The sequence below is a fragment of the Delphinapterus leucas genome, chromosome 10, assembly GCF_059928025.1.
Source record: "Delphinapterus leucas isolate spDelLeu-1000000601 "Yukka" chromosome 10, BTC_Dleu_Yukka2, whole genome shotgun sequence".
Lineage (NCBI taxonomy): Eukaryota > Metazoa > Chordata > Mammalia > Artiodactyla > Monodontidae > Delphinapterus > Delphinapterus leucas.
In genome coordinates this window covers 51,287,987-51,310,421 of record NC_143138.1, presented here as the reverse complement: position 1 = coordinate 51,310,421, position 22,435 = coordinate 51,287,987, and the positions used below count along the sequence as shown (strand labels likewise).

The 22,435-nt window shown below is 39.3% G+C and overlaps 1 protein-coding gene and 1 non-coding gene across 2 annotated transcripts in view; both read left to right on the top strand.

Annotated features, from left to right (window-relative positions):
• Positions 1–22,435, top strand: part of GADL1 (GAD like acidic amino acid decarboxylase 1) — a 390,875-nt gene that overhangs the window by 291,949 nt on the left and 76,491 nt on the right. The window contains exons 14-15 of the mRNA XM_022553949.2: positions 2,175–2,374; positions 12,032–12,083. Of these exons, the coding sequence (XP_022409657.1) occupies positions 2,175–2,374; positions 12,032–12,083 (252 nt within the window). The remainder of the gene's footprint in view (positions 1–2,174; positions 2,375–12,031; positions 12,084–22,435) is intronic.
• On the top strand, positions 18,406–18,512 carry LOC115804027 (U6 spliceosomal RNA). Its single transcript, XR_004024836.1, has one exon. It is a non-coding gene; the product is annotated as a U6 spliceosomal RNA (small nuclear RNA).

The following is a 22,435-nucleotide window of genomic DNA, read 5'->3' as shown; positions in this document are numbered from 1 at the left end:
ATGCAAGTATAAGTGTGTGGGGTGTGTGTGTGTGTGTGCGCGCGCGCACGTGCGCGTGTGGTTTGTCCTTAAACTGCAGTGGTCTTTTAATGTTATAATATATGGTCAGGCTGTAGTTGCTATGGAAACAATAACCAAATTTCCTGACCTTTGAGGGTAGGGAGATGCAGTGGTTACAGCTGTGATCAGAGTTGAGAGATTGATGATAGAATTATAGTAAAGATTAAAGAATAAGGGCTTTTTCTACCTTACTGATCAGGTCGGGGCAATCTCCTCTTCCCCTGTGTCTACCAATATTACCCATCAGAGCCAGGCTGAAGGCTTACTAGTATTCCTTTATTAGTTTAAAATCAGTTTACTTTTGGATACTGGATGAGCCAGATTTTGGAGTTCTTGACTATAGTTGGTGTATCATTTTTTACACATTATAGAATCATACTTTTTGGTATTGGAGCATATAATACCCAGATTAGTGTCCACTCAAGACAGTATTGTTATTAAGACAACGAATGTGTGCTTTTGTTTGGAATGTGATACCTTGAGATTTTCTCCTTATTCTTTAAGTACATGATGATCACTCAAATGAGGCATGTAATACATTCTTTCTTCAGGAGGGATCACTTTCTAGGACTTCCGTGACTCGTGGGGAGTTTCTCCGTAGCTTCCTGTACAACACTGATGGTTCTGCATTGTTAAAGTGTGGAAGATGCACCAAATGAGAAGTTCTTGTATCTGTGTTTATTTTGTTCATACTAAACGTCAGGGGGATGTGGGAGAAGTACAGAATATGGGGGGTGGTGTCCTCACCCTAACTGCTTAGTGAGGGTCTTTGTGCCCAATGGTGTTAAGTTCTGTGGATGTGGACATGGACAGGAAATGATTCCTGCCCTCAAGAAGCTGCTTGGCCTCACGAGGAGAAAATATGTGGGGCTGCTCACTTAGTAGGGGCAGCACAGGAGCAAAGGCAACAAATGCAGTCAAATGTGAAAAGAAGAAGGTAGTCCAACGTGATGGGCAGATAAAGAAGCTGGAGGGGAAGCAGAACTTGAGATGGGACCCAAAGGAAAGGCAGACCTAGAGAAAGAGAGGCGACTGTGTTCAGTGGTAGTAAACTTCACAACTTATAAATATGCTGCATTTATTCTTTCAAGTGTGTCAAATACATTAAAACAGAGACAAAGAGAAGCAAATTGTGTGAACAGAGATACAAATGGGGCATGATCTAGTGATTAAGGGGCGTTGAGCAGTTTGGTTATGCTAGGGAAGCAGAAGGTTCTGATGGGTATTCTCTAGGAGTGAAGATGCTCAGGGGATTGTGGGGCTGTGAAGGATGGGCTAGGAAACCTGGGATTTCTTAGATCCCACATGACATTGAAGGAAATAGGGCTTAAACTCTAATAATTTGAGGTCACAGTAAAGACTCTAGAATGGTAATAAACAGGGCAAATTGTCACCCAGGGTAAATCATAGAGAGAAGTAACCAGTCAGTAAATGCAAATTGAATTTGGTTGCAAATAAAACCTGTGTGAGACCAACCCCCCCCCCTCCACAATTCTATGGAATTGTAGGTGCTGTTTAGTGGTGGTTAAAACGTGTTGACTCTTGTTTGACTCTTCCATAAGCTCTTTCCTCAGGTTTTTTTTTTTTTAATCTCTGGGTTACTGTCAATTCTGGCCTTTTCAATATGGATATGAATTGAAAAAAGGATTTGGATTTAAAAGCCTAGTTTTTTGCCTGTGAAATTGTATAAAGTATGTACAATATGTTGGGTATTTTTTTTCTAACACAGAGCCTTGAGTGAGTTATAGACAATTCTTTTTCATCTTGAGAAATTGGCCCATCTTGATGTCATATGTTATACAGATGATGATATGATCATTTCAAAGCTTCTTAATACTCATCAATACAACTGTGAAGATGGACTTAGCATTCTCAACTCTGAGGGGTTTTTGGTTTTTTTGAAAACACAACGGGTCATCTGTGTCTCAAAGTTAATACACACCTAATGTTCCTGACGTAGGGCAGTCACAGAGCGAGACCAAATACTTTGTGCACAAAGTGGTAGAATATTATACAGGTTTTGTTGGTGGGCATGTGTTTTTGAAATCAACTGCATTCTAAAATGGACAGTCTTACAGTTTGTCTTTCTTCCTTTTTTTTTTTTTTCCCGAAAGGACCTTCTTAAGAAATGCTACTCTGCCAAGGCATCTTACCTCTTCCAACAGGATAAGTTCTATGATGTCAGCTATGATACAGGAGACAAGTCTATCCAATGTAGCAGAAGACCGGACGCATTCAAGTTCTGGATGACCTGGAAGGCCCTGGGCACATTAGGCCTTGAGGAAAAAGTTAACCGCGCTCTTGCTTTATCTAGGTACTTGCTCTGTGTGTATGTGTGTGTGTCCGTGGGTGTCTAATAGAAAGATGTTCTTCCATATATGTATTCCTTCTTTCATCTAATAACCATTTTCTCAGTACCTAGTATGTGTTAGGAATTGCCAACAAAGCAGTTCTACCCTCTGCCCTCCAGTATCCCAACCTAGTGAGAGATACATCCAAGTGACAAAGCAGATAAAATACAGGTGCACCTAGCTTTTGGTAAAGGGAGGTACACGGTGCTCCAGAAGCACTCGGGAGGGTTCCCTAGTATGTTCTTGAGGGACGTTGTCAGAGGTTTCCTGGAGGAAGTGGCATTCAACTAAGACCCAATGAAGAAAGGGGAGAAGATTGATTCAGGAGGAGGGAGCACCAGGCCCAAATCTCTGGGTGTGGGGGAGATCCTGGTGACTTCAAGGACCCGAAAAGATGGTCTGTGAGAATGTGGGGCTGGTGGAAAGACATACAGGTAAGGGTGATGTGGAAGCACTGTCACTGCTGCCTTCTTGTAACGTAAGGACAAAGCTTTTGAAACCACTTTCAATGACACTAGGAAAGCTCTTGAGATACAGGTACTGGGTGCTTGCCACCAGAGCAGGACTCTGCTGGTAAGCTTGGACCAGTGTGTGTGGATGGCAGCCCATGGCCAAATGTAGTTTTGAATGTGATTCGTTGGGCCTGAGCTCCATTGGGTTAACCTGGATTGTGTTTTAAAATATCAAATATTTAAACATTCCAAATATTTTTTAATAGGGAGACCGTCAAAAATCTAGATTTGTGGTTTCTCTCAAAAGATCAGAGCGTTCTCAGTCCCACCTGATGACAAGGCACTGAACATGGTGATGCCTGACTCTGGAGACCCACAGTGCCCCCCACGCCCCCTGGTTTTTGTTGAGCCTATTTTACTGTGGCACAGAATGCTAATAGCTGGGACTCAAAAGTTACCTCCACCATTTACAAGCTTTGTGACTTGGACAAGTTGCTAAAACTTTCTTTACCTCCATTGCATCCCAGTAAGATGGAAGTAACAACAGCTTCGAACTCAAACAACTGTTAATAGAATTAAATGAATTGATATTTGTAGAACACCCAGGATGGTGCCTGGCATATGCCACATGCTATATGAGTTTTATTAGTTATTATTTTCTTACTTGCTTGGCCACTAGAAGCATCAGAGTTTGTGATCTCTGGTTTGGATAATCTCTCCTTCTTTACTCCCTGTTCATATTTCAATTGCAAAAACCTGCAGTGTCTCCTTAAGAGACTTAAACAATTTCCTCTCTCTATAGGGAAGTGGTATGAGTGCTCTATACGCCTCTCTGTGTGACAGTGATGCTCTGAGCATCACTGAGGACTGTCTAGAAGCCCATATCTTAAAGCAACAGTCGTTTATTCTAAGAGGTCTGCAAGTTGGCTGGAGTGGCTTCATCTCATCCTGCGGCAGCTGTGGGGGTAGGAGGAGGGTCTGGGTCTCCTGCCTGCATGTCTTGCATCTTCCTTGGACCAACAGGCCAGCCAGAGCCTGGTTTTGTAATGCTGGTAACAGAAGCCCAAGAAGGCAAGCATACTTTAAGCTCCTGATTGCATCATGTCTATTAGCATTCCAGTGACCAAAGGAGATCAGATGGCCTAACTCAATGTCAGATGGCCAAACTCAATGTCAAGAGGCAGAAAGAACTGCAAGGTTACATGGCGAAGGGCTTAGATATAAGGACAGGGAAAAAGACGGCTTTGGCACTTTCAGAAGACTATTAGAAGTCAGCAATTCTGGTGATTTTGGTTTAAAAAGTAGTTTGAAAAATCTGTAAATACTGTGTCTGTTGGTAAGCAACAGAAACCTTCATTCAAGGCATTATAAACAAAGAAAGGTAATTTATTTGCTCATGTTACTGATAAGCCAGTGTAGTGATGACTATGGAATGGCTTATTCTAGGGGCTTAAACAAGATCACCAGACCTTAATCTCTGTTCATCAATCAGGTCTGCTCTCCTCCATGTTCAGTTTATTCCTCTGTAGGAAGGTAGCTCCCTGGAGGATCAGATCTATAGCCTCCCAGGTTCAACTTCAAGGTCAAAAGGAAAGAGTGCTCCTTTCTCAACAATCCCAAGGAAAGTTTTAATTCCTTCTGAATGAGGCAAATGTCCATATCTGAATCAATCACTGTTGCCAGGGAAATGTGATATTGAGTCACATGCTCTCCCTTGGCACTGGGAAGACTGTCGACTCCTCCTACGTATATAGAATATACTGACACTGGGTGAGGAGTGTACCTCCGTTAGAAGCAGGGATAAAGTGCCTTCGTCAGAAGTGGGGAGATAACTACACAGTGGTGAAAACATGAAACTGTCTACCACAAATATCCATAGTTGCCCATTAAACTAAAAGTTCAGGAAGCTCTGTTCCCTTGTTTGTATTTTTCTCATACTATTTAAGTTTGCTAGACTCTGCATTATTTTATCAAAGCTGCTAAGTAATTTGATGACAGGTGTCTTGAAACAAGGCTAGATGTAAATATTTGATGATCGTATTTATTACAAAGTTAACATTCATCTCAGGGTGGAATTTAATTTATAGTCTAAGGTTACTTCCTAATTTTGCAGAGAAATATCACAGGAGGATAAATATAAACATTTCAATTCAGTTCAACAGCACATTGTTTGTAAATGTTTGTCAAGTTGAATTGAATTGAATTAACATTTCAGCGAGCATCACTGCAGACTCTGTGACCTATATTTAAAATAATCCCTTTTCTGTCATGCCATTAGTCATAATGGTTTTCTTGCCTTAACTTTCCACATTCTTGATATCCAACAGTCCATTCCTGGGGTGGGCAAAAGCCATCCTCTTCCCCCATCCCCAGTGACAGGTGCCAAGGAAGAGTCCTTTTAGGCATGTCACTTGGAATGAAAGTGAAATTATAAACTTGGAGAACGTTTCTCTGGGATTAAGAATTATTTCACATTAGCAACACAAGTGCTTTATTTTCATGATTTTATGTCTTTTCAGATTGAATGTGGTTCTGCTTTTTAGGAAAGAGGAAACATTTTCTGAATTCTGAGGTCTATTCTATTAGTTGGAGCCTATGTGCAGTTGTGCACTGGTAAACTGTTTCTCAGGAGGGGAAAAAGGCCCCAATTTGTAATGTCTGCCAATTTCCATGGTGCAAGTATTCCCACTGTGGAAAATTGCAAGCTACCAACAGTCGCGGCTGGTAAATTTCTGATTATTTAACAGTTGGCTCTCACTAGCCAGTACAAACTAACTCTATACTACCATTGATTATATGAGCCAGCATAATCGGTTCAAACCACTGGCTGGCGGGAGTTAAAATACCATTTCTCATCAAGCCTACTGACCTGCAGCCACTCGTTTTACAGTTTACCTAATAAAAATGATTCTCATCCACTGTCAAAAGACTATATTTGGCTTAATTTCTAGGTCAGACCAACACTGTTTTGTTTCCAAGAAGTATGATTTTCTCCAGTAGATAACAACTCTAGCAAAGTAAAGCTGCAGATGACAATTGTGTTACTATTTGTGGTACACACCTGTCATCAGCAGCCTAAGGGAGATAAGATGCCCATTCCCACAGGCCCTACCTAGGTCAGGTCTCTTAAACACAGAGAAGGCTGTGCAGATCTTTTCTCCTGGCATATTGCAGTAAGGATTGCAGTGATTCCATAGAAACAACATTTCCATGTTCCTGAATCTGAATGGAACTTAGTTTTAAAATTTGTATATTGACCTTAAGGTTTAATGACCAGATTTTGATGGACCAATGGGCAGCCATCACCCTGATCAGATGTTCCCTCTTCCCTTGGGAAAGCAAGAGCAGACCTTTTCAAGAGGACAATGATTCCTATTTTATGAGTTGCCAGAAATCCAGCAAGAAGGAACTAATTAGTTCCTAGAAGATCTCTGAGGCTTTCCCTAATTTCCATTTGACCCTTGTCATTCCAATGGATGAGATAACATTTCTCTCAAGAAATATTAATGACAAAAAACTTGCTTTCTCCTTTGGTTGTTGGAAAACCAGTGACATTGGGAACCTAAAGCAGCATGTGATTATTAAGCATAATTGAAACCCAGAAGGCTGAGGTTTATTAAAACCACCATTTCGGGCACAAGGTGATTGTGATCTCTGATATCTAGTTAGAAGAGTTGAAAATGTGTTACAGTACCCAGGGCTACTGGTTGCTGAGGGCACCTTGTAGGCCTTTGTTACAACACTCAAGTTAAATGGATATTCACTAAGGGGTAATTTTTAAAGCAAATCTAGAAGAGTCATGTGCATAAGTCTTTTCAAGAACAACAATCAGGTCAGGAACTCCCATTCTGCTATGTTGCTAGGTCTCCAGTGTATCATTTATCCATTCGTCTGACACACAATCTCTGTAATCTCTCAGATGGAATTCATTTCACTGACTTGCATGAACACTGAGGGATTTATTGGTACCAGTATGGAAAAGGTAAGCAGTAACACAAGGCAGTTTTGTGCTAGTGTATTTCTCTAGGTGAGGAGAGGGAGAGAGTCTAGAAGACTATAGAAGGGCCAACGTTTTCATTTTTTTCTTTATATTTGTAATTTTAAAAACATCACAATGCTGTAAAATGTAGCATGTAGGTGTCTGTGATGAATCACACATGCCATGCAATATGTTCTCATATATGCAGAGCATACAGAAAGCATATGGAAAAAAAATCCCAGGAGTTCTGGGAGGTTCCATTGCATCAGAAGAAATTTCAAATGAGATGAGACTGGGAGAGGCACTTGGTCCAGAGCGCTCCAGGGAGACTCCAAGTGGCTGGTGAATTGAGAAAGGGACTGGAAAGGCTATTTCTGGAAAGGAATGTATGTCCTGCAAAAGGGCAAGTGAAATGCACAACTGTTAAATGGACTCATGGAACTAAGGAGGGAAATGTTTCAGAGCAAGATTTCATTAATGTACATTTCAAAACTAAGCCAGGATCTTAATAAAATGAGTTTTTTACCCAGTAGGATTGGTGAAAACTTACTAATACGTATTTTTTTCTCTCTTCTCTCTTTTTGCTAAGCTTAGTGGGAACGACTGTGAATTTTATGACACTATTGTTGCTTTTTGAACCCATTTACCTGGATGCCTTTTGGTAGAAGTGTTTTATGGTTCCTGAGTTTTATCAAAAAACTCAATGTATATCTTTTTTTTTCTGGCTTGTATCAGATAAGAATAGAGTTGTTGTTTTTTTTAATGTATTTTATTTTTAGGCTGTTTCCATATACTGAAAAGTTGCGAGGAATAAATCATCCTATGAATGTAGGCAGAAGTGACTTAAACCTTATTTGGATCCCCTCCCCCAAAACTCATTTCATTTAAGCATTTGTTTAATTTAATTAATTTATTTTTATTTTTGGCTGTGTTGGGTCTTAGTTGCAGCATGCGGGATCTTTGTTGTGGCGCATGGGCTTCTCTCTAGTTGTGGCATGGGCTCAGAAATTGCAGCGTGCAGGCTTAGTTGCCCTGCGGCATGTGGGATCTTAGTTCCCCTGCGGCATGTGGGATCTTAGTTCCCCGACCAGGGATTGAACCTGAGTCCCCTGCATTGGAAGGCAGATTTTTAACCACTGGACCACCAGGGAAGTCCCTAAGCATTTATTTAAGAAGAGGGTAGATACCCTATAGAAGAGGCACTTTATGCTAGCATTTCTGAACCTACGCTCCATGGGATAATAGACTTCCAGAAGATCTTAATAGATGTTCTTCCAAAAAATGTTTCCATGGTCAAATATGTTTTGACAATGCTAACCAATACATTGGTCCTCTCTTGGAGATTCAAAGTGTTCATTAGCACATTAAAGGCTCTGAGGGGCTTGTAATATAGGAACATTTTAAACTTTAGCCAGTAGGCAGACACTGTTGACTGTTCATCCAAAAACCATTCTTCCTTTTTCCTTGCCAACAGAACCTCAATTTTATATAGATAGCAATATTCCAGCTGGGAACATTGACCTAAGCGTATCCCCTTTGCCAGTCATTAGCTTAGGGATGGATATATGACTTAGGTTCAGTCAATAAGATACAGGAAGAATTCTATGAAGGCTTCTGAGGAAAATATTCTTACCTAAATAGAAATTAAGAGAAAATGCATTTTGCTCCAGCCTCCTCTCTTTCTTCCTGGGACACTGTCACATATGGATGTGATGTGTGGAGCTGTGGCTGCCATCTTGTGAACACAAGTGAATTCACTAACACTCTGAACATGGCAGGCTGAAATAATAGAAAATGCCTGTTTCTTGGTGACATTACTGAACTTTCCAACCAGCTCAATAAATGTTCTCATGAATTCAGCCAAGCACACTTCTAATTTTAAGCAAAAGCAATCTAATGGATATGCCTAGCATTGCTCAAATTTATTTGAATGGAACACTTTCATGTGGGAAACCTATTAACATGGTATACCAAGGACCGTAGTTTGGGAACTCTGGTGTAAACCTTTTATTATTGTTATAATTCTTTATCCAAATCACCTCCACCCTCAGTTCAGTTGGAGTGTTTGTTACACTGGGCTTTACAGGTTCTGAGAGTGACTGCATGGGGGCATTGATCCACGTGGTTTGCAAAAGGCAGAGTTTTAACTGAAATGATTCAGCTCTGCCTTAGGATGCCTTTCTCCCAGGAGCAATGTTAGCCAGTTTGACAGATTTTTTTTTTTTTTTGCGGTACACGGGCCTCTCACTGTTATGGCCTCTCCCGTTGCAGAGCACAGGCTCCGGATGCGCAGGCTCAGCGGCCATGGCTCACGGGCCCAGCCGTCCCGCGGCATGTGGGATCTTCCCGGACCGGGGCAGGAACCCGTGTCCCCTGCATCAGCAGGCGGACTCTCAACCACTACGCCACCAGGGAGGCCCTTGACAGATATTTGAAACTGAGACTATGGGCAGTGTGTCGAAATTTCATCTTAACAGTCTTATCTGTTGGGGAAGGATTTTACAAATCTAGTTCCACATCTCCATTATGTGCATGAGGAAACTGAGGAGGGCTCAGGGAGTCTGAGGAGTTTGCCTAGAATCACAAAGTTGATCAACTGCACAACTAGGATTTTCTAGAGTCGTTGCCTGGATTTCATAACCTGGGGGTATCCAGGATTAGTGCAGACCCCCTCAGAATGGAATCATGGCACTGAGTTAGCAGATTGTTGTTATATTTGTGCCTGAAAAGGTAAGAAAAAATAGGGTTCATGAAGCTTTCCTTGTATAGATAAAGATTGTATATGTCTATTTATTTTGTTTTGTGATTTGTATTTTTTTCTTTTATTAATTTCCTTTTCAAAAATTATGAGTCACCACACCTATGAAGCTTTGCAGAGATATAAAAAGAGTAAACAGTCTCTACCTCCCCACTGCATCCTGTTTCTTGCTTCCTCAGGTAGACATCAAGGATGTCTTTAGGATGTGGTCTTCCATACTTCATTCCATGATCATATATACATGTGGAGAGGGATCACTTATGCTTTTTCTTTTTTTTACATTTTCTTAAAAAGCAGAATCATATTATCTACGTTTCTCAGTCCCTTGCTTTCATCTCTTACTAATACACCATGAGCATCCCTGTGGTTTAATTGAAGTAGATATAATCCATCCTCTTTAATAGCTGCATCGTAGTACATGTGTTGCTATAATACATTTTATTTTACCCTTTGCCAATTTCTGGATATTAATCTTGTTTCTAATTATTCCGTATGGAATGCACACACATACACATGCACATGTAGATTTAGATGCAGCAACATTTGTGTATGCATCTCTCTCTCTCTCTCTCTCTCTCTCTCTCTCTATCTCTATCTCTCTCTCTCTCTCTATCTATCTGTCTTAGTGTTGATGAGGTTTTCCTGGTAGACCAGCATCTCATAAGTGGTTTGCTGGATCAGAAGCTACGAGTATTATTAATTTTGAAAGGTTTATAGCAGCTTTCTATCACATTCACTAGCACTGGATGTTGTCCCTCTTTAAATTTGTTTCCAGTGTCCTGTGGGCAGCAGGTTTAGTATTGTTATTTTGATTTGCACTTCTTTGATTACCAGTGATCTTGAGCATCTTTTCTAATGTTTATTGACCATTGGAATTGCTTTTATCGAAAGTTAGGCAGTGTGCTAACGGTGTAAAAACTTTACAGCTACATGACATCTCCTGAAAAAACGTTCAGGGAAAGGAGTATGTAGAAAGAACATCAAATACTTTGTGAATCTGTGTGTGTGTGTGTGTGTGCGCGCACGTGTGTGCACACACACATGTGTGGTGTCACAACATTATTGCTCAAAATAAAAGATTCATATTATCCAGTTAATACCGATAGGATTTTTTAAGATATTTTATAATTTAAAGATGATATAATCTGTATGCTAAGCACCAATACTTAACCTTATGCAAAAAGCTAAAAAAATTGTTTGGGAAAAAAGAACTTCATCCCATTAACTGGTGTATTTCATATCCACATTCTAGAATATCCTTTAGTAAATAAACATAGTAATAATAATCCCCCATTTCCACAGTTTATATTCTATACAATTTTTTACATATGATTTTATTTAATTTTTTTACAACGTCCTTTTGAGATTGGAAAATCAGAATGTGTTATTCCAGTTTTACAGGTAAGGGAATTGAGGTCCAAAGAGGAGCGTTTCTTTGTTGTCCTTAAGTATTAATTGAATATATGTAATTTATTTACACAATCAATTCAGTATGATGGTACCATAATTCCATATGACCGGACAAGATTTTCAAAGCCAGTGCTTGCTTGCTTGCCTGCTTCCTTCCTTCCTTCCTTTCTTTTTGGCTATAACATATAAAATTACAAAATACCCTGGAAAGTACATTTTTGTCAGCACCTCCGATCATTTCCTTACATTTGACACCCTAGTTTGAAATACTGGGTCAAGTGTTATGAACTTTTCAAAGCTCATGAACAAATCACTAGTTTTCAAGGCCAATTGTTCAGAAGGTTTATCTTTTTATTTAGACAATAACCAAACCCAGTGGGGCAGAGTCAGTGTTGATTTACTCTACATTCTCAATGTCATTTTAGTCTTTTCTCCATCACATTCCATATCTCATGTAGCTGTGCCCTTTGCTTATGGCATGATAATTCTTTTTTCCCTGACATTCAAGATAACTTCATAGACATTCTATCAATGGCTACAACCCACTTACTTTTAGCATGATACCAGTGATCAGTCTTTCTTCCCTCTGGCCTGGCCTTGGAAAGGATGGTGTTGCACTTCCTTGATCTTAAAAGAACATACAAGCAAGACTAAACACCAAAAACTTTTACCAGCAAGCCAGCTAGATAATTTAAGTACCTATGCTAAATTCCCATCTAGAATATGAATGAGATATATATCCAATCTACTTTGTGTGGCTTTCACACTTGGGTTGAAGTCTGATGCTAACATGTAAGATAGACATCATCTCATCAAAGAGATGTACCTTTTTACTCAGGCCCCAGTGGACTGCAGTAGGCTCAGGTGTATCCGTCTAAATCCAAACCTGTGCCTGTACATGTACCCTTACTTATTTCTAAGCCTTGTCTCTGCATCAGAAATTATAGTTTTATTGTATGTCAGCCATGTTCATGGATTTTTTAGATTGAAGATTATAAATATTATTGTGACTTTTTTTTAGGTACCTAGTAGAAGAAATCAAGAAAAGAGAAGGATTCAAATTACTGATGGAAGTAAGTGATTACAGAATTGTGCTTGTGATTTTGTCAGTCAACAGTGATGAAGGTGGTAATTTTCTAATCTATTATATTTCATTGGTTTTTGTGTTGCAGGCTTAGAAACAAGCCATTAGCTTAATTCATAGAGTCCATTATGTTAATTTACTCTATTAGCGAGTATTTTTCCTTTGTTGGATTCAGAGAACACACTTGCCTTTAAGTATTGAAAATTACAGTGCTCAATAATAATTACCAAGGATAATACTGAATAAATTATGACCTGTATCTTGATATATAAATTGCATAATGCTTGTACTGCAAATATTCAACTGTGCTATAGTGGTGCTTCTGTGAAAAATCAATTAAGTGAATGTACAATAATGCATATCGTTTTCTCTTTTTATAAAATAATGAGAGCATATTAGCTTTGGAGCAATGGGAAAATAAGTCATTTTGTTGTTGGATTGTTTGCTATATATAAGAAATATGGTGGTTACAAAGATAGAGATTATTGGGGGTTTTTTCTAAAATATATGGTTAGAAAATATGAAGAATATTATTTAATTCTGATTTTTAAGAAATACAACGTGTGAGGTTTGCTTAGCTCTTCTTATAGCATATACTTTATAGCAATTTTTAACATAATAAAAATCACTTAGAGACTGCAGCCTAGGAGTGTATCCTGTATATAAGCAATCTGGCTAGTTTTTGGTATTCATTTATTTGACAAGATTTACTGAGCAATTGCTACGTGCTGGAGATATAAGACAGGGAAGTTCCCAACTCTCATGGTGCTTACATTCAAAAGGAAAGTGACAGGCAGTAAACAAGCAAATTATTACATGGGAAACATCAAGTTGGGGGAAGTATTAAGAAAACAATACAACAGATTCATGAAAGATAATAAGTAATTACAAATAACTCATTAGACAGTTCCAGATATGGGAAGTACTATAATGGAAATAAATAGGGTAAAATGCTGAAATGGGGGGTGTGGATGGTGGTGGCCTTTTTGGTTGGGATGCAGGTAGGGCCCTCTGGGGTTTCCTCTGCGCTGAGACCTGCTGAATGATGGTAAGAAGCGTGCCACACAGATGCTTGGGGGAAAGGCATTCTAGATAGAATCAACAAACAACTGCCAAGGCTTGAAGCTGAAAAGAGTTCCGTGTGCGGGCTTCCCTGGTGACACAGTGGTCGAGAGTCCACCTGCCGATGCAGGGGACACGGGTTCATGCCCCGGTCCCGGAAGATCCCACATGCCGCGGAGCGGCTGGGCCCGTGAGCCATGGCCGTTGAGCCTGTACGTCCAGAGCCTGTGCTCTGCGACGGGAGAGGCCACAACAGTGAGAGGAAGAGTTTTGTGTGTTTGAGGAGCCAAAAGAAGGTGCATTAAGCAAGGGGGAGAGATAGTCGGTGATAGTGTGGAGAGGTTGGCAGAGACCAGATCTGCTGGAGCCAGGCGGGTCATGGTAAAGACCTTTGCCTTTTATTCCAAGTGTAATCTCTGGAGAAGTTTTCAGCAGAGAGGAGTCTGACTTCCATTTTGAAAGATGGTGCTGGATATCATGAGAAGAGAGGGAGGGGGTGGTGGTGAGGTGAGGACAAGAAAAGAATAAGTGAGAGAAGGTGGAGACTGTTGCAGTAACTTGGGTGAGATGTGATGGTGATCCTCAGATGACTTTGGGAAACACTGCTCCGGAGACTCCTGGCTGTGGATTCTCCCACTGTCTGCAAAGGGGGCATCTGATCAGAAGGTTCTAAGAATCCAGACTCTCTGAAAACTAGGGATATAAAGGAACTTGCAAAAAGAGCAGAAGAGTCCATATTCCAATGCACCTGTTGGAACCCTAGTTTGAGGGAGCCAATTGTAAAAAGTAAATTTTGAAACAGTTGGGGAATTTCTAATATGAACTGGTAGGAGTTATCACTGATTTTGTTAGACATAACAATGGCATTATAACTACAGAAGAAAATGTCTGTATTTTCTAGAGATGCATACTTACCATGTGAGGATGAAACAAGAGCTACCTGACTGGATTGAATTTGAGTTTGAATCACCTTTTTTATTTTCTTGAGGTTGAATTACCTCTTTATTTTCTCAAGTTTGAATTGCCTTTTTTATTTCTCTAGCTGTGGGAGGTATAGGTCTTAAGAAAAGTGCTGTACACCTCAGAACTGCACAGTCTTTTGATAGAGCTGAGAGAAAAAGTGACGAGAAAAATGAACTGATTTAAAAGTTATTTATATACCTTCCTAAAGGCTTGAAAATTGAGGGAGGAACCTCTTGCCATCATCTTTAGGGAAATGCAAACATTCACATCCTTGTAATGAAAGTTAAGGTGGATTTTAAGTATTAGGCAGCCTTCTGCCCTGGATATTTTATCTGTGGGAGCCAGATGGCCCCAAAGCAGGGAAGGTGGCTCCTCCAATGGTCCTCCAGAATTCCTACTTATAAGGGATTTTGTATGTGATCTGCATTTGCCTCTTTTCTCTGTATCCATTTAGAGAAATAAAGTAAATTTAGACCTTGAATTTCACATATTAAGTGTCAAATCGATTAGCCTCTTTTTGTTAACAAATGCCTTCCTTGCACTGATTAAATATAACCCTAATGCATACTTAAGAGAAGAGATACACAGGTTTGATGAGAGCCCAGGTCTGTAAAACTGCAAGGTTTTCAATTTAGGAAGAAACAAAGTCGATAATGATATATACGTATATTTCACTGTGAAGCAGATGGCAGTGAGAGTGTTAAGTGGAACATTACAAACAGTAAATGAACACAACCACACAGAGTATCTAGTACTTGAATATCTTTCCCTGAAAAGAACAAAAGTAATGCATATCTTCTTGAAGATGATTGAAACTTATCATTTCAAAGGAATTCTGCATTATTCATAGGCCCCTGAAAATCCTCTCTTTATTTTTCCATGTTGGATCTAAGATCTAATATGTTTTCTTAGCAGTATATACTATCATTCACATGTTTATTTTGATCTCTTGGGAGAGTCCTAATTATTCAACTTTTTGTTTTTCTCTTCCTGAGTTCTGCCTTAGAAAGAGTTATTTAGGTTTCATAGGCTTTCTGAGTTACAAAGGATCTTCAAGGACATCTAGTCAACTTCCTGCTCAGTGCAGGAAACCTCTCTTGATAGTTCTTGTAACAGGAAGTCAACTTCTGCCAGAACACTTCCTGTGTAAGAGAATTCACAGTTTATTCCTCTTCCAGGGAGCTCTAAATATTCATATTCTAATACTTACTGAATCCTACTATTAGGATTTGATATGTATCAAGCACATTGCAACTTACAGTTTTTTAAATATAGTTTTTATATAGTTTTATTAGATCATAACAACCTTCTATTTGCTAAATTCAGTGCACATCCTTTAATTTTCTTCTTGGACTTCTGCAGCATTTTGCACCATTATCCACTTCTTTCCTGTCTTGGTTCCTTTAACTTTCTTTCCCAGTTTTTCTCCTTTCCATGTGACTTTCTCTTCTAAGTCTCTGTGTGAAGGTCTTTTCATCTGGGGACTGCTTAAATGCTCTCCATTCTTTTGTCTTGGCCCTTTCCTGTGTCCATTTCCCTGAAATGCTTTATCCATGTCTAGAGCTTTGTCATCAATAGTCTCAATAATGTCTCCATCCCTGACTTGTCTCCTCAGCTTCAGTCCTTTGTATATAGGTATGTCCTGGAATTTTCCAGACTCCCACAGTCACCTCAAATTCATCATTTCTAAAGCTGAAGTGTAGCCATTTTCTTTACCAAAATTTTGATAAATTCATTTTCCAGATGAATTTTTGGAACTCTTTTCCATTAGAACTATGATCCATCTTCTTCTTTTTCATTAGAACTATGATTTATCTAAACCAAAGTCTCAATGTTGTCTTCACCTATTTCCCTTCTCTACTCCTAAAGCCACCACCTTAGTTCAGGCTCCCCTTACCACTCAGGTTGGTGCTGTCTCCCAACTCATCCACTGCTTCCAGTCTTAGACCCCTTTATCCCATCTCCACACTGCAGCCACCCTGTGGGCTTTCTAATAAAATGAAATCTGTCCCCTAGACTGAAACTCTCCAGTTGCCTCTGGAATCAAGCCCAGACTCCCCAGCATGGCCAGTGAGGAAGCCCTTTGTGAAAGGATGCCCATCTCTGTTTCCAGCATAACCCCTCTTCAGCACACCCTGCCATCTAGTCATTCCAAGTACTTGCCATCACCCTGAATACACCAGCTTCTACCTGTGTACTATTCGCTTTGCCAGGAATATTTCTTGGATTATGAGAAATTTCTTCTTTTAAAATACCCATACCATTGCAGCTTGATTGCCTGTACCTAGCTTTATTACTGTTCTCTGAGTTCCTGGAGATAAGCATAAAATGTAAGTCATGTTTCTCATCCCAATGCCTGGTCCAATATCTAGAACATATAAAAATTTTGAGTTATATTCTGTGTTTAAACCATATGAAATTGAACATTTCAGTTGCCCTTCTTTGGACATGCTATAACTTTCTTATGTTCCCCTTCTAATATGTAGGTAGAAATTAACACAGTGATGTGTCTCACCCAGTGAAGATTTTCAAGTGGGACTGTTTATCCACTTGAAAAGCACATCTTTCTACCAATATAGTTCCAAATAATAGTCACTACACTAGTAGAGTGCCTTCTGTGTGCCAGATGTGGTGGTAAATGTTGGAAATAATCTCTTTACTCATCAAACCAACTCTGTGGGGTAGACAATGTAATCTCCATTTTATAGATTAGGAAGCTGAAGCTTAGAGAGTTTGACACTTGTCCAAGCAAAGACCTGGTGAAGTTGGGATTCAAACTGCATCCATGTGACTGCAAAACCCAGGCTTTTTGTGCTACTAAGTGCTGCCTTTGGAATTTTTCAGTAGTCTAATCAGTTACTTAAAACTTGTGAGCTTGGAGTCAGGTAAAATCCATCATGACCCCCTTCTCCGTTCTATATTTGCATGATTGATCATTTCAGTCTATGTGCTAGAGTCTACATTTATACTTATTAAAAAGCATACAGCTAGTTTTTATTATTGTTAATCATCATCATCCTTGTGACCTAATGATATTTCAGCAACAGAGATGAATTTCTTTTGACAAAGCTCAGTTTTAGAGAATACAAGCTACTGGATCTTGGTGACCACTGACTTTTTTTCCCCCAAGGGTCTCATATTATTTGCTCAATAATCCTTGCTGGAATTGACATCAAAGCACTGGCTTTATTTCTTGGAATATATCTCCTTTCTTTCTCTTTGAAAATCAGGATAGAATGAACCCATCTTTTCTTTGGTGACACTTCTCTACTTCTCCATGAATTTTTAAAGATGATGACAATGCTTTTACTGCTACAGGTTTTTTGTACCCTTCTCTATCATCCGTCTGATCTAGACACTTGGATTCCCTTTTATGCCTTCTCAATGTTGTGGTGTTAGACAATATGGACTAAATGTGGTCCTAAGACGCCCAAGAGGTCAGACTTTTGTATATGTAGGGAATTAAGTGGCATGTGAATGGTTCTACTCTGAAAATACACTTTACTGCTTTGAAGCTACTTGAAGAAAGTCTATATAAAATAAAAGCTACAGAGGCAAAGAGACAGGAAAACTCAAATATGTTCCTAGTGGATATTCAAGGGATGTTTTTTCCAAGTTTTAATAATTTGGGGAATGCCTATAGTAAAGGTATTCCACCAAATGGAGCATCAACTTTCCTCCAATGAAATGAAATGTCAAAAAGGCTTCACCAGTTTTCAAATATCATAGCACTGGAGCCACACCATTCTAAAAGAGACTGGGCAAAGATATCACAGATTTGTCACTTCCAAAATATCTAAACCGGGCTTCCCTGGTGGCGCAGTGGTTGAGAGTCCGCCTGCCGATTCAGGGGACGCGGGTTTGTGCCCTGGTCCGGGAAGATCCCACATGCCACGGAGCGGCTGGGCCCTTGAGCCATGGCCGCTGAGCCTGCGCGTCCGGAGCCTGTGCTCCGCAACGGGAGAGACCACAATGAGAGGCCCGCGTACCGCAAAAAAAAAAAAAAATATATATATATATATATATATATAAACCGAAACTTATTCAAGGAAAAAAATATAAAAGGTGGTTCAAAAGGACTAGGTCCTAACATAATATATAGAGCAGATCTGGTAGCAGATAGAAACTATTACAAAATGATTCATAATGTTGCCATGCAAATGAAAAGGAATGGCTTTTTTTTTTTTTTTTTTGGAATGGCTTATTTAATGATGTATTAGGGTCCAATAAAAAGACAAAAGCTGCACAGTAATCTGAAGTGGGAAAGTGCAATGTAAAGAATTATCGTGCTTGCTTTAGCAGCACATATATTAAAATTAGAACAATACAGAAAAGATTAGGGTGGTCCCTGTGCAAGGATGACATGCAGATCTGTGAAGAGTTCCATATTTTAAAAAAAGAATTATTAACAGTTGATTGGAGTCATGGGAGATTGCCTCACAAGAGACCCTAAAAAATACAGAAATAGCAGATACTGTAAAGAACAGACATCACTCCTAGAACAGAGATGGAGCACTGAGCAAGAGGCCACCCCCACCCAGGGCTGAGATCCAGACTAGGTTGGAGAGGGTGCAGTGTGGCTCCCAAGATGACAGGGAAGTCCCCCAAGGTGTCACACAGGTGGGGTCTCTAGGAGTCCACCTCCTCGAGTGCTGGAGGACACTGATATCAGGGCACTGCCATATTTTAGAACTCACTCAAGCCATCCAAGGCAAGGTGCATTGCTGGCAGCCCTCCCTATGAAGTCCCCGGAGGAGAGTGTGCAAGAAAAACCATTTATGGTCATCCTCCTGTGACCAGGCTGCTGTGAAGCCGCCACAGGGCGTGGTGCTGGGGGAAGCTGTCAGGGGCCACTTGCTGCTGGTCACCAAAACTGCTGAAAAGAGCCCCTCCTACTGCAGGAGCCCCATGAGATGAGTGCACTTGACCAGGAGGAGACACCTCTTCCTTCTCCGTGTCCCTCCAGCACCCTCTGGTGATAAAGTCTCCGATTGGACCAGATGGCAAGGAGAAATATTTATAGAGTCCACTTCCATTATTGGAGAACATAAAGAACGGGTGGATTCGGAGCTGAGAGGCAATAAATTGATAACTGACATAAATGGCACCTGGAAAAAAATCTTCGTTGATATAAAGACGGAAATTCCTAGAATCTAGTGACAGATAATAACTGTTTTTTTCTACTTTCTAATCAACCATAGTGACTTTATTTATTCACAGAAAGATTTATTCACATTAGATGATTAAACAATTTGAAGGCCAGGACATTCTATTCTAGAGAAACCAAATTAATCATAAATTAGAAAACCAAGTATAAATTGTGTAGATCTGTAAAGACTATTGTAGTTTCATGATAAATGTTTATGGAATTGACTTGAATTACAAAGTACCTTATTTGTTTTTTTATTTTTTTAATCATTTGTTTATTTTTCCCATGTTCAATATTAGTTATCTATCTTATACACATCAGTGTATACATGTCAATCCCAATCTCCCAATTCATCACACCACCACCACCACACCCCACCTTCCCCCCTTGGTGTCCATACGTTTGTTCTCTACATCTGTGTCTCTATTTCTGCCTTGCCACCCGGTTCATCTGTACCATTTTTCTAGGTTCCACATATATGTGTTAATATACGATATTTGTTTTTCTCTTTCTGACTTACTTCACTCTGTATAACAGTCTCTAGGTCCATCCATGTCTCTACAAATGACCCAGTTTCGTTCCTTTTTATGGCTGAATAATATTCCATTGTATATTTGTACCACATCTTCTTTATCCATTCGTCTGTCAGTGGGCATTTAGGTTGCTTCCATGACCTGGCTATTGTAAATAGTGTTGCAGTGAACATTGGGGTGCATGTGTCTTTTTGAATTATGGTTTTCTCAGGGTATTTGCCCAGTAGTGGGATTGCTGGGTCATATGGTAGTTCTATTTTTAGTTTCTTAAGGAACCTCCATAATGTTCTCCATAGTGGCTGTATCAATTTACATTCCCACCAACAGTGCAAGACGGTTTCCTTTTCTCCATACCCTCTCTAGCATTTGTTGTTTGTAGATTTTCTGATGATGCTATTCTAACCAGTGTGAGGTGATACCTCATTGCAGTTTCGATTTGCATTTCTCTAATAATTAGTGATGTTGAGCATCTTTTCATGTGCTTCTTGGCCATCTGTATGTGTTCTTTGGAGAAATGTCTATTTAGGTCTTCTGCCCATTTTTTGACTGGGTTGTTTGTTTTTTTAATATTGAGCTGCTTGAACTGTTTATATATTTTGGAGATTAATCCTTTATCTGTTGATTCATTTGCAAATATTTTCTCCCATTCTGAAGGTTGCCTTTTCATTTTGTTTCTAGTTTCCGTTGCTGTGCAAAAGCTTTTAAGTTTCCTTAGGTCCCAATTGGTTATTTTTGTTTTTATTTCCATTGTTCTAGGAGGTGGGTCAAAAAAGATCTTGCTGTGATTTATGTCAAAGAGTATTCTTCCTATGTTTTCCTCTGAGAGTTTTATAGCTTCTGGCCTTACATTTAGGTCTTTAATCCATTTTGAGTTTATTTTTGTGTATGGTGTTAGAGAGTGTTCTAATTTCATTCTTTTACATGTAGCTGTCCAGTTTTCCCAGCACCACTTATTGAAGAGACTGTCTTTCTCCACTGTATATCCTTGCCTCCTTTGTCATAGATTACCTGACCATAGGTGCGTGGGTTTATCGCTAGGCTTTCTATCCTGTTCCATTGATCTATATTCTTGTTTTTGTACCAGTACCATATTGTCTAGATTGCTGTAGCTTTGTAGTATAGTCTGAAGTCAGGGAGTCTGATTCCTCCAGCTCCATTTTTTTCCCTCAAGATTGCTTTGACTATTTGGAATCTTTTGTGTTTCCCTACAAATTTTAAGATTTTTTGTTCTAGTTCTGTAAAAAATGCCACCGGTAATTTGATAGGCATTGCATTGAATCTGTAGATTGCTTTGGGTAGTATAGTCATTTTCACAATATTCATTCTTCCAATCCAAGAACATGGTATATCTCTCCATTTATTGGTATCATCTTTAATTTCTTTCTCAGTGTCTTATAGTTTTCTGCATACAGGTCATTTGTCTCCCTAGGTAGGTTTATTCCTAGGTATTTTATTCTTTTTGTTGCAATGGTAAATGGGAGTGTTTCCTTAATTTCTCTTTCAGATTTTTCATCATTCGTGTATAGGAATGCAAGAGATTTCTGTGCATTAATTTTGTATCCTGCTACTTTACCAAAATCATTGATTAGCTCTAGTAGTTTTCTGGTGGCATCTTTAGGATTCTCTATGTATAGTATCATGTCATCTTCAAACAATGACAGTTTTACTTCTTCTTTTCCGATTTGGATTCCTTTTATTTCTTTTTCTTCTCTGATTGCTGTGGCTAGGACTTCCAAAACTATATTGAATAGTAGTGGTGAGAGTGGACATCCTTGTCTTGTTCCTGATCTTAGAGGAAATGCTTTCAGTTTTTCACCATTGAGAATGATGTTTGCAATGGGTTTGTCATATATGACCTTTATTATGTTGAAGTATGTTTCCTCTATGCCCATTTTCTGTAGAGTTTTTATCATAAATGGGTGTTGAATTTTGTCAAAAGCTTTTTCTGCATCTAATGAGATGATCATATGTTTTTTTTATTCAATTTGTTAATATGGTGTATCACATTGATTGATTTGCATATATTGAAGAATCCTTGCATCCCTGGGATAAATCCCACTTGGTCATGGTGTATGATCCTTTTAATTTGTTGTTGGATTCTCTTTGCTAGCATTTTGTTGAGGATTTTTGCATCTATATTCATCAGTGATATTGGTCTGTAATTTTCATTTTTTGTAATATCTTTGTCTGATTCTGGTATCAGGGTGATGGTGGGCTCACAGAATGCGTTTGGGAGTGTTCCTTCCTCTGCAGTTTTTTGGAAGAGTTTGAGAAGGATGGGTGTTAGCTCTTCTCTAAATGTTTGATAAAATTCACCTGTGAAGCCATCTGGTCCTGGACTTTTGTTTGTTGGAAGATTTTTAATCACAGTTTCAATTTCATTACTTGTGATTGGTCTGTTCATATTTTCTATTTCTTCCTGGTTCAGTCTTGGAAGGTTATACCCTTCTATGAATTTGTCCATTTCTTCCAGGTTGTCCATTTTATTGGCATAGAATTGCTTGTAGTAGTCTCTTAGGTTGCTTTGTATTTCTGCGGTGTCTGTTGTAACTTCTCCTTTTTCATTTCTAATTTTATTGATTTGAGTCCTCTCCCTCTTTTTCTTGATGAATCTGGCTAATGGTTTACCAATTT